Source organism: Meles meles, chromosome 1 (genome assembly GCF_922984935.1).
Source record: "Meles meles chromosome 1, mMelMel3.1 paternal haplotype, whole genome shotgun sequence".
Taxonomy (NCBI): domain Eukaryota; kingdom Metazoa; phylum Chordata; class Mammalia; order Carnivora; family Mustelidae; genus Meles; species Meles meles.
This window is the reverse complement of record NC_060066.1, coordinates 8,930,067-8,946,541: the sequence shown is the minus strand read 5'-3', so window position 1 is coordinate 8,946,541 and position 16,475 is coordinate 8,930,067. Positions and strand designations below refer to the sequence as shown.

General features: G+C 52.4%; 2 protein-coding genes across 2 annotated transcripts in view; one reads left to right on the top strand and one right to left on the bottom strand.

Annotated features, from left to right (window-relative positions):
- Positions 1–16,475, top strand: part of TG (thyroglobulin) — a 233,512-nt gene that overhangs the window by 206,228 nt on the left and 10,809 nt on the right. The window contains exons 45-46 of the mRNA XM_046016730.1: positions 6,965–7,146; positions 8,914–9,021. Of these exons, the coding sequence (XP_045872686.1) occupies positions 6,965–7,146; positions 8,914–9,021 (290 nt within the window). The remainder of the gene's footprint in view (positions 1–6,964; positions 7,147–8,913; positions 9,022–16,475) is intronic.
- The window catches only part of SLA (Src like adaptor), an 81,972-nt gene that overhangs the window by 62,428 nt on the left and 3,069 nt on the right, over positions 1–16,475 (bottom strand). The window lies entirely within an intron of this gene.

Here is a 16,475-nt window from a genome sequence, read left to right as displayed (position 1 = left end):
ATGGGAGACAAGCTGGATTCATTCTTACAATTCACTATGATGACATTTATTTTTTTCTTCTTTTCTTCTGGTCTTAAAAGAAATTGAAAGGGACCTTTTTATCATGGGCCCTAAAGTTATGGGGGGCCCTAAGCCCTGGACCTGCTGTGTGGGATGGAGAAGTTGGCCCCATGCCAGCGGTGATAAGTGGAAGAGGCAGGAGCGGTCCATGCATTGGTTTGTGCACATGCCCAACCTGCACTCACTGAGGGCTCTTCTCTAGGCTGTAGGGGAAGGTCGGAACCCCAAGAGATACAGCTCCTGGCTTGCGGAATTCATGTTCCAGTGAGAGGACACGGACCGTGATGTATGAGCAAATACATTAAGAATTTCAGATCTTGAGGGGTGCCAGGGTTGCTCAGTTGGTTAAGTGTCTGACTCCTTGTTTCAGCTCAGGTCATGATCTCAGAATTCTGGGATCGAGCCCCATGTCAGGCTCTGCGCTCAGTGCAGAGTCAGCTTGAGATTCTTTCTCTCCCTCTGCTCCTTCCCAAAGAGCTAGTGCAAAGGCCCTGTGACAGGGCTTGTCTGGGGGACATAGAAAGCCAGAGGGGTAGGAAACGCTGTGGATAATGGAGGAGGGGAGCAGACGAAGCGGGATGCATTGGAGGTGAGCCGTTGGATGAAGTCTCATCAGCATTAGGAGAATGATTCTGTTCTGCCTGTAGGGCGCAGTCACTAGAATGTTTTACTCGAGGAAGTGATGATCTTAATTTATCTTTTTTAAAAAGAGCATTCTGGGGGGCGCCTGGGCGGCTCCGTGGGTTAAAACCTCTGCCTCCATCTCAGGTCATGGTCTCAGAGTCCTGGGATCGAGCCCCTGCATCCGGCTCTCTGCTCAGCCAGGAGCCTGCTCCCTCCCTCCCTCTGCCTGCCTCTCTGCCTACTTGTGATCTCTGTCAAATAAATAAATAAAATCTTTTAAAAAAAGAAAGCAACATGGAGTTGACTACGGAGAGGTAACAAAGGAAACAGAGACCAGATTGGCCTGTGTTGGGAGGTCCAGGGAGTAAGCTAATGAGTTACATAATAATTGAAGGCATGGTAATGGCGAGAAATGACTGGATTTGGGATAAACCTTAGATTGGCAGTTGGGATTCATGGTGGGAGTTTAGGAGAAAGGTCAGAGCTACAGGTACAGATCTGGAAGAAAACCAGGAAAATCTGATGTCACAAAAGCCAGGAAAAGAGTATTTCTGAAGGGAAGCAGAGGTCAAATGATGTCCTTGAGGGTGGAGTGAGCCGAGGGCAGAGGCGGGGCTGCCGGGCCTGACAGACATGGGTGACAATGAGGGCCCTCTCAGTGGAGTGAAGGGGAGGGAAGACTGATGAGGCGGGGAGCGTGGGGAGTATGGAAGTGGCCACGGTGCTTCCAGAACCCTCTGCGCCATCAGCGGCATCATGCAAAGTTTCAACCAGTTTGCGAGGGGGCAAATGACTCCCTGATGAGTCGCCCCTCGGACTTTAGCAGCTGTGTTCCATGGCAAGAACCATGTCATGTTCATTTTGGATCCCCAGTTGCTGGCCCCAGGGGACTTAAATTTACGTTCATTCAGTGAGCAAATGGGTATTTGTTTCTGTGTACCTCAGAGCTCTAGAGACTTCTGGGGCATTCATTAATTCATGCATCTATCTATACCCGCTTGTAAGAATCGGGTGAACTCTGAAAGGATGCCTCTTTTTTTCTTTGGGTCTCTTCTTCTCAAACCTATGATGTCATAACTATTCTGCATAACTTTAAGAGTAACCAATGAAGAAAAATTACTTCAGGACCTTTTGTGTACACTTCTCCCTGAATCCCCACCTACCGGAGGTAGTATTGGTGTTTCTGCCCCAGGATGGGGTAGAAGCCCATGAAAGCACGAGCAAGGATAGGGCAGGAAGTGTCATTAGGATGGTGGTTAAGACGTGCTGGGGGGGAACCCTCAGGATTGGGGTGCACTAGCAAGCTGGGGAATGTGGAAGTAGGAGGGGTCAGCAAATGTCTCTTTTAATCAGATGACTGGTGACTGGCTTAGTAATTGAGGATAGGAAAATAGCCAGGGAAGGTTCTGGACCTGGGGAAGAAGACATGTAGACGACGAAATTAATTGCACTCACATTGAGTTCGAGGGACCTGAGGGTTTCCCAGGAGCTGGCAGAGGTTTGGACGTGTGGCACCGAGGTTGAGGCTGAATAGGGATTTAGAATTCATCAACCTACCAGCCATTATCAACACAAAGGGAAGAGGCGGTACCATCTCTCGGCATGTCTGGATGGAAGGCAAGAGAAGGGGGCAGGAAGGGCATTTGAAAGTGGACAAGACAGCAGAAAGATTCCATAAATGAGCCTGAAGCAGGGTAGGTGAGGGAAAAGGAGACAGGAGGATCATCGAGTCGAGTGGGGGAAGATTGCCAGGATGGGAAGGGTGGACGGCCCCACTGCTGCCTGGGGTAGGTCAAGGCGTAACACCGGCGACCCTGGAGAGGGGGCGTGGGTGGGGAGAGGGTAGGAGCCAGTTGGCTGTGTGGACATGCTTACGGAGTGTGCACCCCAGAGCCGGCAATGCCAAGGTGAGATAGACAGACAAGATTGTCCTGGTTGGGGACACCTATCGGCATTTAGCTCTCGGTGGGGGCGGACTCACGGAGAGCTGCACACCAAGGCTCCTACAAGAGAGGATTTGCCTGGTGATGCCAATGAAGAAGTGCGGAGGGTCCGGGAGCACTGGGCAGGGAGGCCTCAGCCTCAGGGGAAAGAGGGGTGTCCCTCAGTCCAAAAAGAAGGAGGGGATTCGGGAAGGGCTCCAGATGGGCATTTCCCTAAGAATAAGAGGGCCAGCCGTGTGGGTGTGGGGGGAGCTCTGAGGATCACCTTGGGGTTTGAAGCCTCATCATGGGATTGGAGTGGTAGAAGGAACCAGTAGGCAGCAGTGGCTAGTGGGCTTCTTACTGGGGCCCCAGAACAGGTGGCACCAACTCAAGGACACCTGGCAGATGGCTGTTCTGCTTCTCCCCCACATGGACCCCCATCTCTGGCAGGCGACACCCACAGACCACAATGGAGGACCCTTCACCTGACCCCTCCTGAAGCAAAGCAGGGTGGGGCCGTGGCAGCTGCTCATCCCTCCATTCCCCTGCCGCACCTCTGGCTCCTCTGTCCTACACTGGCCACACTGGCCTCCTCCCCTGCTCATGCGCCTATCCTCACCCTAACTCTCACCTCCCCGCATCTTGGCTCAACTGTCCTCCACGGTCCTCCCTGATGATCCCGTCTACCGTTTCAACCCTCACCGACCAGCGCCCCAGCCCCCTTCCCTGCCGGCCTTGTCTGTGTCACATCCTTATCACCACCAACTTGTCACCACCCAACGCTCTATGTTACAAAATTTGTCGTGTGTCCATGGCGGGCTCTCCAGCTCTGCCGGAAGTCCCCAAAGGGCAGAGAATTGAACTTGTATCGTTCCCTTGTATTGTTCCCTGAAACATCCCAAATGCCTCGACTTGCTCCTGGTAAATGCAGGCACTCGATAGACGTCTGTTGCATGAAATGGTGAGAGGAAGGTAAAGACCCTCCAGCTAAGCACTTTCCATCATGTCTGTCAACCCTGCAGTGAACATAAGGGCATTTATTTTCAATAATTTGCTGGCTAGAGGAGAGAGGGGAGGAATATGGATTGTCACCCGTGTGTGGCAGCCCCTCGGTAATCGTGAGTTCACTTGACTCCAACGTCAAGCCCAGGCACCGAGAGGAATATTTCCTGAGCAAATGTACGGACGGCTGTGAGTCTTCTGAGGTCACACACCGGAGCCGGGTTCGAACCTGCGTCTCTCAAATACAGACCCAAGGCTCCGTGCACCAGGCGATGAGGCATCCAGACCATGGTGAAGCCCTCCATGGCCTCAAGAGTTTCCTACGCGCTCGAACTGTTCGGTGCGACCTATTAATGGCGGTCCTTTAAACACACACACACACAGAGGACGTGCGGGTTCCTGAAGGCCCTTAACGCAGCCCAGCCTATAGCCAGCCCGCTTCCTCGGCGGATCGCGCCTGTAATTACAGCTTGTGGAAGCCGGTCATGTGACGGTCCCATCCCTCCTGCTGACTCTCTAATTAAACTCGCAACAGCATCTGTGCTTCGGTCCCGGCCAAGGATGAAGAGATGTGGCTCTTGCTGGGCCCCCTTCGCATTCCCACATGCTCCCCGGGGCTGGGGACCACACGCCAGCCATCTCCAGAATGTCCACCAGCCAGCGAGGCCGCGCCCTGCCTGGTCTCAGCCCGGCTCAGATCCCTGGGAAATGAAAGCAGTCAGAGTCTCGCAGGAGCCCAAACCGGCCTTCCCTCCGGCTCCCTAGCTGTGCAACTGTTTACAGCTTTGGTAGAGGAACTTCTAGCCATGCCTGGGCTCAGGGCCCTGCCACTCTTCAAAACCACCTCATTGTGAAAATAGTTTCCAAGGAACTCGTGTAGGCGCTCTGCCCTTTCGGTTAGGCCAATCATTTTGCAGCAGGGGTAGGGAAGAGGGGTTCACAGGGTTTGGACCCACAACTGATGGGACCAGCATCGATGAGACCTTAAGACAGGGGCTTCCCTGACCCCTCTGGGCTGGGCACAAGATTGCATCTACACACATCGGGCAACGGTAACACACAGGCTGAGAAACTGGTAGCTATCATGTCATCTAGCCTCATGACAGTTTTAAGAAGAGGGTAATAGTCCTGTGCCCATTTTACAGAGGAAGAAACGAAGGCCCAGAGAGATCTCAGTAACTTGCCCAAGGTCACAAAGCTAATAAAGGGCAAAGCTAACATCCAAGCCCAGGTCCCTCCAGCTCTGGGATCTGAGCCCGAGAGATTTGACTCTGGAGTCCCCTTGCAAGGACTGTATCCTCTCTCCAGAGTCCAGCGTCTCCACCAATCATCTGCCCGGCACGTTGGCTGAGCACCAGCTGTGACTAGGTTCCTAGCACCGTACTGTACCCCATGTGCCCCTTTGGCCGCATGGTCCTTCTGAAGCCGTAGACAAGCATACACCAACAGCATCTGGGGACTGAGCATAGCATTGCGAGCGTGTGCTGGGCACCCCCCACCCCCGCCCTGGCCCAGTAGTCCTCACCTCTATTGCCCATGTGCCCGGAACTGTGCTCAGCTCTTTCAATGTATGTGGGATTGGAATTTGGCACTAATTCAATCCAGTTTCCCAATCCACGTGTGATTTTGATACTTCGGTGAAACAGGCATGTTCAGTGTTTGGCAATCATTGGTGATACGTGCACAATTTCTCGTATTTCTGTTACAAAATACTCTGAACCCTCAGAGAAGGACAGCGAATAATACAATGCAGTTTTTCCCCTGAACTACGAGTAGGTTGTGAAGTGAGCCAGTGCATTCTGAACAGCTCAGACTCGAACAGGGCAGCATGGAAACACTCAGCTCTGGCATACATGGGAAGAGCCACGAGCATGGCTCTTGTTCCAGGCCTCTGTGGGCGCGCGCCTGGGTTCCGAGCTATAACATGTCTTTCTGACTGTAGATCACGGTCGTCGGTACTTGGCGGTCATCAATAGAATGATGACTATTGTATTCACTCTTCGTTTTTAGCAGATACTAGTATTTTGCCATAGTTGCTTCAGATCTTTTCCCAAGAAACACGCGTTACAGATAGAATTTAAATGATGCTCCCCTCAGCCTCTCCTGAGCCCACGCACACGGCTTGAACTAAATACTCTACCAACTGGTCTGGCCTGTCCTGGGTGAGCCCACCCGCGTCGGCTGAAAGAATGTCTCAGGCGGGAAAGGTTGCTTCCTGGTCATACCCACACCTCGAATTCTAATCGCACGTCCTGTATGTTTGGAAAGGTTTAGAAAAACAATTTAAACACACAAGGGTGTCTTGATAAGCATGTCGTGCTGTTGGCATAAGAGCCTAAAAATAGGTAAACACCTGTGATAGGACCGTGCAAGGGCCCTGGGGCCTGGGGCTCACACTTGAGAGATGCATGTCTTACTCTCTGCTGCCCCTTGTCTTCAGAAATGAGGAAACTGAGTCCTGGGGGAGGCAGATGGTCCCCCCAGATGGCCCCAATGCAGAGAACAGGAATGTTGGGACAGGGAAGGAAGGGAGGAAAAGAGGGACGGAGGGTGGAGGAAAGAAGTAGGGGGAAGGTGGGAGGGAAGAGAGAGAGAGGGAAAGCAAGCAAGCTAGCTAGCTCCATGCGGACACCCATCCCCGGAGAACCAAGCGCATTCCCTAACCGCTCTCGGAAAACTTAGTGCCCACCCTATTCCTGTCGGCCTGCTCTTCATAGCACGAGTATCCTGGGAAACTGTACAATTATTTGCTTCCTTCCCACCTCTGCCCGCCAAAACCTGAGGCCTCGTGAAAGCAGGGCGCTCCACCAGCCTGTGCCTGGCTCCTTCCCAGGCCCGGCACGCAGCTGGCCATGGTGGCCCATCAGGGTGAACACGTGCAGGAAGCAGTCGCCTGGTGATGGCTCACATCGGTGGACGAAGCTGGAGTTAGCTCTCCCGAGGAAGCCAGATGTCAGGCCGGCTGAAGGAGCGAAGGGATCAAGCACGGGGTGACCTGCCCCAGCTGGCCATAATGGCCTGCGTTTACTGACCACTTACTGAGTACCAGGCACCACTTCAAGTACTCGGCGTGTGTTAGTCCTTTTGGTCCTCACTGTGACCCCACATGGAGAGTGCAGTGTCTGTTTTCAGGCAGGGAGAGGCAGGCACGGAGAGCCCTGCCACCTGTTAAAGGTCACACAGTTAGGACAAGTAGAGCGGGGATTCGAACCTGGGCAGCCTGGCTCCACTGTCCCTGTGTGACCACCACGTCCCACCGATTCCCAGGGAGAGACTTCTAGAGCAAGGGTCCGAGGGAGACTGACTCTAGCCCTTCAGAAGCTGACTGGGCATTTCCATGTCTTCTTTTAAAGCAATTTGAGGAAAGTCAAGGCCGGACCAGCAGCAAAACAGCCTTTTATCAGGCGCTGCAGAATTCGCTGGGCGGTGAGGACGCGGATGCTGGCATCCGGGCAGCAGCCACGTGGTACTACTCCCTGGAGCATTCCACGGACGACTACGCCTCCTTCTCCCGGGCCCTGGAGAATGCCACCCGGTGAGCGGGGGAGGGCGCGGGCTCCCGCTGCCCCATGGCTGGGGTTACAGATGCGCATGCAGTGTGCTGGGAAGGGACGGCTTGAAGGGTGTCGAGACCCCCTGCCCGGTGTGGTGTCCCCACCCGGGAGTCTGTGGTTTCCAATCACAGAGTCACTAGCTCAGAATAAAACGTGGTCCATCCCCCTGGGATCTTGGCGACCAGAAAGGCTTTAATTTTCCCTCTACTGGAGACCTGTTTCCAGCCATGCAGCCAACAGCTATTTCTAGAGGCCCAGCCTCTAAGAGCCCAGCCTCTAAGAGCTCGCAGATGTCCAAGTTCTAGATGCTGCGAGGCTCGTCACCCAGTCAGGACTGGCTCAGATGCGGGTTGGTGAGAAAACTTGGGGATGAACTTCAGAAACCTACATTCTTGCCCCAACTTTGCCTTTAACTGGCTTGGAAGACGTCTGTGCCCGGCGGGGGTGGGCAGTGGGGGTGGGGAGGACTGAAGTGAGAGGGAGGGCAGGTAACCAATGAAGGCTTCACTGAGGAGGCAGACTCCAGTTCCCTCTTGGCTCGGGCCCTCATTGCCTCCCGCCAGGCTCAGGCAGTGGCTTCCCTGCTCTCCTTGGTGGCACCCCTCCACCTGGCTGCCAGGATGGGACTCTTTCCTGTAGGTCTGATTCCAGCCCGCACCTGCTCACCAACCCCCTTCTTCCTGAGATAGAGCATCGCTGCCTCATGTGCCCTGCCAGACCCCCATGGCTGGCCCTACCCCACCTTTGAGCCTTTCCTAGAAATCTCCAGCTGCCCTCCAAACTCAACAAAGGAGTTCATCTCAACAGCCAGAAAACAGGCAGACAGACCCTCTGTACTGAGAGGCTTTCATGGCTCTCACCAGCCTCAGTTATTACAAAATCCCTGCGGCATGGGTCCCATGGACCCCATTTCTCAGATGAGGAGAAGGAAGGTCAAGGAGATTCAGAACCTGGTGGGTTCCAAGCCACCTGAGGTCTGTCTTGTTCTGACCGGGCCTGGGGCTTCTTCCACACACAGCCTGAGCACCAGCCCACGCACGACCCACTGCTGCAAGCTGGTGCTTCTGGAACGTGTTCCCATCACCCCCCGAGGGGGAACGAATGTGAAGGCTTGGGGATCTAGAACAGGGTTCTCAGCCTCCTCGCTGTGACGTTGCCGGTGGGTAATTCCTCGCGGAGGGGTCCGTCCCAGATTTTGTGAGATGTTCAGGAGCCTTCCCGGCCCCTGCCCGCTAGATGCCAGTGAAAAAACTTTCATCTCCAGCTGTGACAGTCAGAAATGTCCCCCAAACATTGTCAAATGTCCCCTGGGCGGGAGGAGTGTCCCCAGCTGAGAGCCGCTAGTCTAAAGGCATCATATATCTTTGAGGATATTTCCTCTGCCTTCTTTCCAAATGTGCAGTCATTTTGTGTTCTGCTCCAGGGCATGTTGTATTTATTTCACTCTGGAGTGTTTCGTTCCCGAGTTTCTAAAAATGATGTACCGGCAAGATGCTTGCCCCACGGGTTCCTTGTATGACCTTGGGTGACCTTGCTGGCCTACACCAGGCCAGACCCTGCATCAGCCGTGGAGCCAGCTGTGGCGAGAGCCACGCTAGGTAGTGCAAGGACAGAGCGTGTTGTCTGCAGGCCCTGTTTGGAGGCACCTGGTGGTCTAGGGGACCCTGGCCCGGGGAAGCGTCTCCCCGTCGCAGCTGTCCATAGAACGAGGCGTAACTAAACTCCCTCCTCTGTTCCCATTTGACCAGGGACTACTTTATCACCTGTCCCGTAATCGACATGGCCAGCCACTGGGCGAGGAGAGCCCGGGGAAATGTCTTCATGTACCACGCTCCTGAAAGCTATGGCCACAGCAAGTAAGGTGGCCGCGTGACCACAGTGGGCACTGGGAGGTGAAGGTGGTCTGACAGGGCTCCGTGTCGATTCTGTGACCTTCAGGGAAGCTGAGGAGAGACGGCAGGACTGAGGTTCAAGTCCTGGCTCCATGACATCGGACTTGTCTTTCAGTGTCTGAAAAATGCATATAATAGTAATCTCCACTTTCTCTCACAGTATTGTTCAGGAGGGCGAGCCAAACAGCAAAACAGAGGAGGCACCTTCGAAGTCCAATGTTAGCTCTTAATGGATTGACCTGGCTTGGGGGAGGAGGCTTCTTTATTAATCCTACATATTTATGCTGCTAAAACCTGAGCACTTAGCTTCACTAAGGAAATGGCTTTCCGAAGTATAAAATGCTGTTGTGTGTGTGTGTGTGTTTGTGTGTTTTTACATCAAAAGGAAAGTTCTCTTTACGTCTCATCTCTATATCCTACTTCTAAAATGCGTTCAATATGCTTTATAATAAAAATCTCAGGTGCAAAAGCATAATCATGGAAACAAGAAATAATAAGTAAGTGAAAGAAAGCCCATGAGAAGCAAAGGGTCAACCAACAGGCACAGAGTGTAGCCCTGCATGTTCCAGAAGCCATGGACAAGGTTAAAAAACAAAGGACAGTCGGAGCAGAGAGGCTGGGCAGCAGAGGGCACACCTGAGGTCTGCCCGTTGGAGACCAGTGCTAGGAGGGTAGCGGTCACAGGGATGCCCAGAGTGTTGGAGGAGGACTGTGGGGTCACGTGTTCTACTTCATCATGACCTTGCAGTCCTGAGCCATTCACCCATGTCTGAAGCCCCAGGTCCCTTCCCAGCTGGGCCAGCGGTCCCCGAAATCTGGTATGATTGCCATAAGTCACATGAGATGAGCCACTTCATGCTGGAAATTCCCGGGCAAGAGCTCATGCCCTGCCAGCCTCAGGGCCAGCCCTCTGGGTCAAGCATTCTCATATAACAGAGGGTCAGGGGTCAGGGAAATGGGGCATAAGAATGCCAGCTTTACAGCGGGAGATCCGGCCCCACTGCCAGCCGGCTGTGCAAAGGGGGCAGGCTCCTTTGCCTCTCTGACCCTCAGTATCCTCCTCTGTTCAATGAGGCTAATGGTTTCCCCTTGCAGGCTTGGCATTAATAACATCTGGCACAGAAATTATTCTTTCACCTGTGTGTCTTTGCAGTGATGTCAAGGGAACTCTTAAAAACACACCTAACTTCTCATTAAAATTGGCAACATCCCTGTATGGGCTGAATATGGCCACGGAAAGATCCCAGGTCCTAACCTTGTGAAGAAAAGGGGTTTTGCAGATGTGATTAGGTTAAATCTTCGACCTGGGAAAATTATCCTGCATTATCCTGGTGGGTTCCAGATCCAATCATGAGTGTTTTGACCGGAGAGGCTGGGGAAGGTACATAGAATTGGGGGAAGCAACGTGACCAGGGAGGCAGAAGTTAGAGTGGAGCACCCATGAGCCGAGAAGCAGCAGCCAAAGATTCCCCCCAGTTCCACCAGATTCCAGGGGAGAATCCACAAGAGCTCCCGGGGCCAGAACTGGCTTCTCTCCTAAGGCCCCCAGAGGGACTGTGGCTCTGTGGACGCCTTGATTTTGGCTTCATGACACCAATTTGGGGTGTGAGAACCAAGGTCAGAGGAATGGAAGGTCACATCTTCAAGGAGATGGGGGAACACGAGCAGCTTCTAAGCAAGCAAGCTGCAAGCTATGTTTCTTCTAGAATCATTCCTGGAGCGGTGAGCCAGAAATATCTGTTGTTTTAAGCCACCAAGTTCATGGTAGTTTGTTACAACAGCCCCGGGGAAGTAACACGGTCCTTATGATGCTCCCGTTTCCCTCGGCACCCACTATTTCCCGTGTCCCCTGATAGATTCGTCGGCTTACTTAACACTTCACAGAAACATCCAGAATCCTAGTGAGGTTGGCAGCGTTGAAATGGTCGCTGCTACTTTACAGATGAAGAGTCTGAGGTTCACGGAGTCCCGTGGGATTTCCCGCAAGGACCAGCAACAGTTTGTTGCAGAGCTGTGACGCGCTTACACCTTCTCTGAGCCCCTGAGCACTCTTCCCACTAAACTGTGCAGTTCTAAGCAGACTATTTATAATTCCAACCGCCCCCAGAAAAGAAATGGTAAGTGCAGGTTCTACTAAGAAGGCATTTGGAGGGGCACCTGGGTGGCTCAGTGGGTTAAAGCCTCTGCCTTCAGCTCAGGTCATGATCCCAGGGTCTCGGAATCGAGCCCCGCATCGGACTCTCTGCTTGGCTGGGAGCCTGCTTCCTCCTCTCTCTCTCTCTCTGCCTGCCTCTCTGCCTACTTGTGATCTCTGTCTGTCGAATAAATAAATCTTTAAAAAAAAAAAAAAAAAAGAAGGCATTTGGAGAGAAGGGACGATGATGAGAGCGGCCGTTTGGGTGGGGATGAAATGAGCCCTCGTCACCCAGGGACCACCCATGGCTGGGAGGCCCAGCGTGGGAAGTTTGCAGAATATGCCTCAGCCGTGTTTCCCAAATGTCAGGGCCCCCAGGATCCGTGAGCAAGACAGGAGTCTTGTTCTCTGCCTTCCTCCTTATTCAGGCACAGATTACAACACAAAGTCTGGTGCTCTCGAGGCGAGTCTTATCAAAAGCCTTAAAACGTGTGCATATGCCTTTGGGTTCCAGAACAGTCAATGGCAACCCCAGAGAGGCCTCTGCTCCCTGAGGACCAGGACGGTCAAAGCGGAACAAGATGGAAGGATCCATGTGATTCCACACAGAATCAATAATGCTTTTGTTCCACCCTGTGATTTCCTGGGGCTGCCTTAGCCATGTCCCGCACGCAGGCGATTTATAACAACGGGAATGGATTGTCCCACAGTTCCAGGGCCTGGAAGTCTAAAATCAAGGTGTCATGAGGGTGCTCCCTCTGGAAGGATCTGTTCGAGGCCATTCTCCTAGCTTCTGGCATTTCTCCTAGGCATTCTTGGCTTGTAGATGACCATCTTCCTTCTGCGTGTCTGGGTCCAAATTTCCCCCTTTTCATCACAACACCAGTCATATTGGGTTGAGGCCCACCCTGTGTCCTTATTGTGACTCCGTTACCTCTGAAAAGACCCCAGTTTGAAAGCAGGCCATAGTCTGAGGTCCCAAGGTTAGAGCTCCATCATATCTTTTTAAGGGGACACAATTCAACCCATAGCACCACCCTTCTCTCTAAAGTAACAGCCTCGCAGGCCAAGCTCCTGAGTGGCAAGGGCCCTGAGGGGTCTATCTCAGACCTAGACAGGAGGTGGTCCATGGGGTTGGACTCTCCAGTGGACTCCGGACCACATCCTCATTGTCTCACGCCCAGCTTGGAATTCCCTGTCACTCAAGAGCATTCCCTGCCCCTTCGGGGCTCCCCAGACCAGGCTCCACTGTGCTGTTCCAGGGAACCGCCCCCTGAAAGGAAGCCACGCTCACGAGCCAGGCCTGCACACAAGTGCCTCCTGGCTCCTCACAGTCGCCGCGCCTCAGGGCCTAGGGACCCTCCTGGCACAGAGGAGTAGGGGTTCAGGAAGTCATGCTGAAGCCAATCCAACTCCCTCATTTGACAGGTGAAGAATGAATTCTTTCCGCTGTGGTTCATAGGCTCCTTGGGGCTCAGTTTTGCCATCTGTGCAATGGGAACAGGGAGGTGGGAAAGGTCAGGAGCACGGATTCCTCACTGCTCTCTGTGGTGCTCTCACCCTGGGCAGGAAGAGAGCAACAGTCTCTATACCTTGGAGCCTGAGCTCCGAGGAAAGCATCGAGTTTATGGAGGTTAGAGAGCTCAGTCCCCTGTAAGTGACATCCAGCTGTCACATTCTACCATTTGGGAGGACAGAGACATTCAGAGGCACCCATGCCTTTTGTAGGCCGAGCTGTTGCTATGTGAGATATGTATACGGAGGCAGAAAGTATCCAAGGCATGTTCTTGACAACCCTCCATGTCTGTGTCCTCTCCCCCCACCACCGTCATGGGGTGATGCTGTCTGGGTAGTAGATGCTGAAATCAATGAATGATTCACGGAAGCTAGCCCATTTAATTGCTGGCAAGTGTATCCTTTTTGCCTGAAAAGACATCTCTCTCACTCTGCCCTGGAGCTCTCACACCTCTCATTTATTTCTGGCTCAAACCTACAGACTTAAAATATATGTGCCTGCCGTACGCTTTCAGCCATCTGTCTGGTACCTCCATTTCTGTGAGCATAGATTAGCTTTCCTGGCATCGCCAGGGTACAAAATGCAATATATTACCACTTTCTTAAGACTCCTGTTAATTGATCACCGCATGGCATGGTTCTGTAATGGCTCCTGGATTATGGATGAGATTTTCATCCCTGAACTTGAGGCCCAGCCTCCGTGAGGGAGGAACGGGTATTGTGGCTGGGGGAGGGGCTAAAAAACTAAAGTCTGCCATGGGAGAAGAAGCTCCTCTTTTAAGATTTAGATTCAAAGAAACACAGACTATGGAAATTGATTTCATCCGACTCCTTCATTTAAGCCCAAGGTGAAGAGCCAGTCACCAGCAGTCTAGACCCAAACCCTGTCACTTGTCCTCACTCCAGTTTTTTTCGATTGTTCCCTCAACCCCGAGCTTGAGTGTCTGCCACTTGCTGTGTGACTTTGGGCGAGTTGCTTAGCCTCTCTGGGCCTCAGTGCATCTCACTTACACACAGGGAAGGTCACAGTTCCTGTCCCATAGTACGACTAGAAAGATTTAGAGGAACAGTGCCTGTGTCTGGAATGTGTGCTTGTGTGTGTGTGTGTGTGCATGTGTGGTTGTGTGTGTGTGTGTGAAACACGTGGAATCTTTGGTTTCCAAAGCTACTAACATGAGGATAAAACTTACCAGCTTTCTTTTGCCCCTCTGCTCACTGGGGAGATTTGGGACTAGTTTTGCCCATGGTTAATATCTTTAGCCCTCTGTTCCAGGAAGAGAGGTTTTCACTCCTGACTATATAATCCAGGCCCTCTTACGCTGGCGCTGCTGACATTTTAGGGCAGCTAATTGTCGGGATGGGCTGTTCTGTGTATCATGTGTGGTGTTTAGCAGCACCCCGGCCTCTGCCACTCAGTACCAAAGCACCTTCATCGTTGGAACAACCAAACAGGTCTCTAGACATGGCCAGTGTCCCCAAGGGGCAAAACCGCCCTCTGTCAGAATCACTGGTGGACTCCACTACAACGGGGGTTGTTACCGACAGCACCTGAAGGGAAGAGGCAGCCCATGTCCCAGACTCATCCTTGATCAGTGCAGGACCCCTGCACAGACACTGCCCCTGACCCCACAGGAGCCCACTCAGGCAGACCATGAATGCACCACGGGAACGGAGCATGGCAGGTTCTCTGTTACCGAGCTGCCTGACACACTACTCTCCCGTGATCACGTTGGCAGGGCTGTGGTCTGCTGTCCCCTCCCAAGTTGAAGGCCAAGGGGAATCTCTGGGCCGGCTTCCCTGCTCTGTCTCTACATGCCACCACCTGAGCACAGCTAGGACTCCCTCCTCCCCTGCCAGTCTCCTGCTTCGCCATCCTGTGGATTCTTTGTTGAAGTCCTTCTCTCAAGCCAGCCCCTTCCAAAGGACACACTGGTCCCCATATTTTCTCGGGAGGAGCCCTCACCCCGTTCTCTGCAGCCCATGGCCAAAGGACTCCCAGACCCTGTGGCCAGCCCGGGTCTGGCGGACCCAGCCCCCGGCCCTCTCCTGGGAGTCAGGTCCCAGCAAGTGCGGGGGGGGACACCGATTTATTCTCTGACGTCTCCTGTCCATGGACAGCTCCACCGAGGTGCACCCCTTATGCGTGCCTCTGGGCCGGTGACAACTTCTCAAAGCTTCTGTGTCTTCATTTGTGTGATGGAGCTAATAATAACACCACTGCAGGAGCGTGTCAGGATTAAATGAGAGTGCGTGCAGACTGCCCAGCTAACTGCTCCTCATAAGGCCAAGGCTATGAGGTGACTTCCAACACTGTTTCCTGGGTAATGTTGGAAGAATCCACATTGCAGATGGACGAGTCCCAAGAAAACAACCACAAAGAAGGTGGATTCTGGGTGCCAGCCACTGAAAGAGAAGCTGTGGGGGCCCTTCATCGTAAGCTCGCTGGCGCCAGTTCAGAGTTTCCATGGAAATTCACTGTGGGGCTGTGGGGGTGGGGGCTTGTTGTATGTGAACTGTGTGTGGCCGGCAGGGCCTTCCTTCGGAGTCCTTGATCCCAGAGTCCTGAGGGTTCATTCCCACATTTTAACAGTGCAGAAGACAGTTCAGAGAGATGGGTCTTAACTCCTCTTTGAGTGGGGGTGGGATAGGGCTCTTGGGATGACACATCCGTATAGGATGCTGGGGAGAAGCAGCTCAGCATACTGGAAGAACTCCCCCTTTGGAGTTAAATCAACTGAAGGGTTAATTCCATCTCTTCCATTCATTAACTGCCTACATTTGAGCAAGGTTTTTCTCAGTTTACCCACCTATGAAATGGGTATAGTCACATCTACTTCATAGTATGAAGATTCAGGTCAATGTATATTAAAAACCTGGCATATTCTAGATGTTCGATATTAAGGTGACTTTTACTTCTGGAAAAGCAAGGCTCTGAGAAGAAAAAAAGATTCAAGATGACTTAAGAGGCAGTAACGTTCTTTCTTTATATGTTGTCCTGGAAAACAAAGCCATAAATTCTAGACTCAAGAGATTTTGTACACTATTACATTTGCATTCTAGACATTTTAGTGCATTCCAAGGGCCTTTAACACTCCAGATTCAAAATATGATCTTTTCAGTTGACTGTCTCCGGAGTTTGCAAACCAAAGAAAATATTAAGTGGTTGGATTCTTGAGTTGGGTCCACTGGCCTGGCAACATCGACAGAGGTGAATCATTTTCTAAAACTGACCACTCCAATCTAGTGATAAGGACATGCGCCGTGTGTCCTTCCCAACATGGATTCAACATATATTTGCCTGCTGCCTTCTATGCCCCAGATCCTAGTAATGGACAGAGAGAGCCTGTTTTCTCAGTATTAACTTATGTTAGGGGGTGGGGATGGTGAACATCTAAGGACAGGGTGCAAAGAACAGACAAAACACACATCGTAAGCAGGGGAAGTTCAGAAACCTGCCTATGAAGGAGAAGGGAAAAGGCTTGACATGTTTGAGAATAAAGGAGGCCAGGGAGCTGGAGAGATGGGGAGGGTGGTTGGAGATGTGTGTGTGTGTGGGGGGGGGGATAGGGTCCTGTAGTTCACATAGGAGTTTGTAAACTGTGGCAGGGTGGTTGGAGATGTGGGGGGGAAATAGGGTCCTGTAGTTCACATAGGAGTTTGTAAACTGTGGCAGGCAAAGAGATAGTATTTTTTCTGAGTGTGATGGAAAGGCATTAGAGATTTTCAAGAAGGCAAGTGATAGAGAATGGGTCTTTTCTTTCCCACTCAA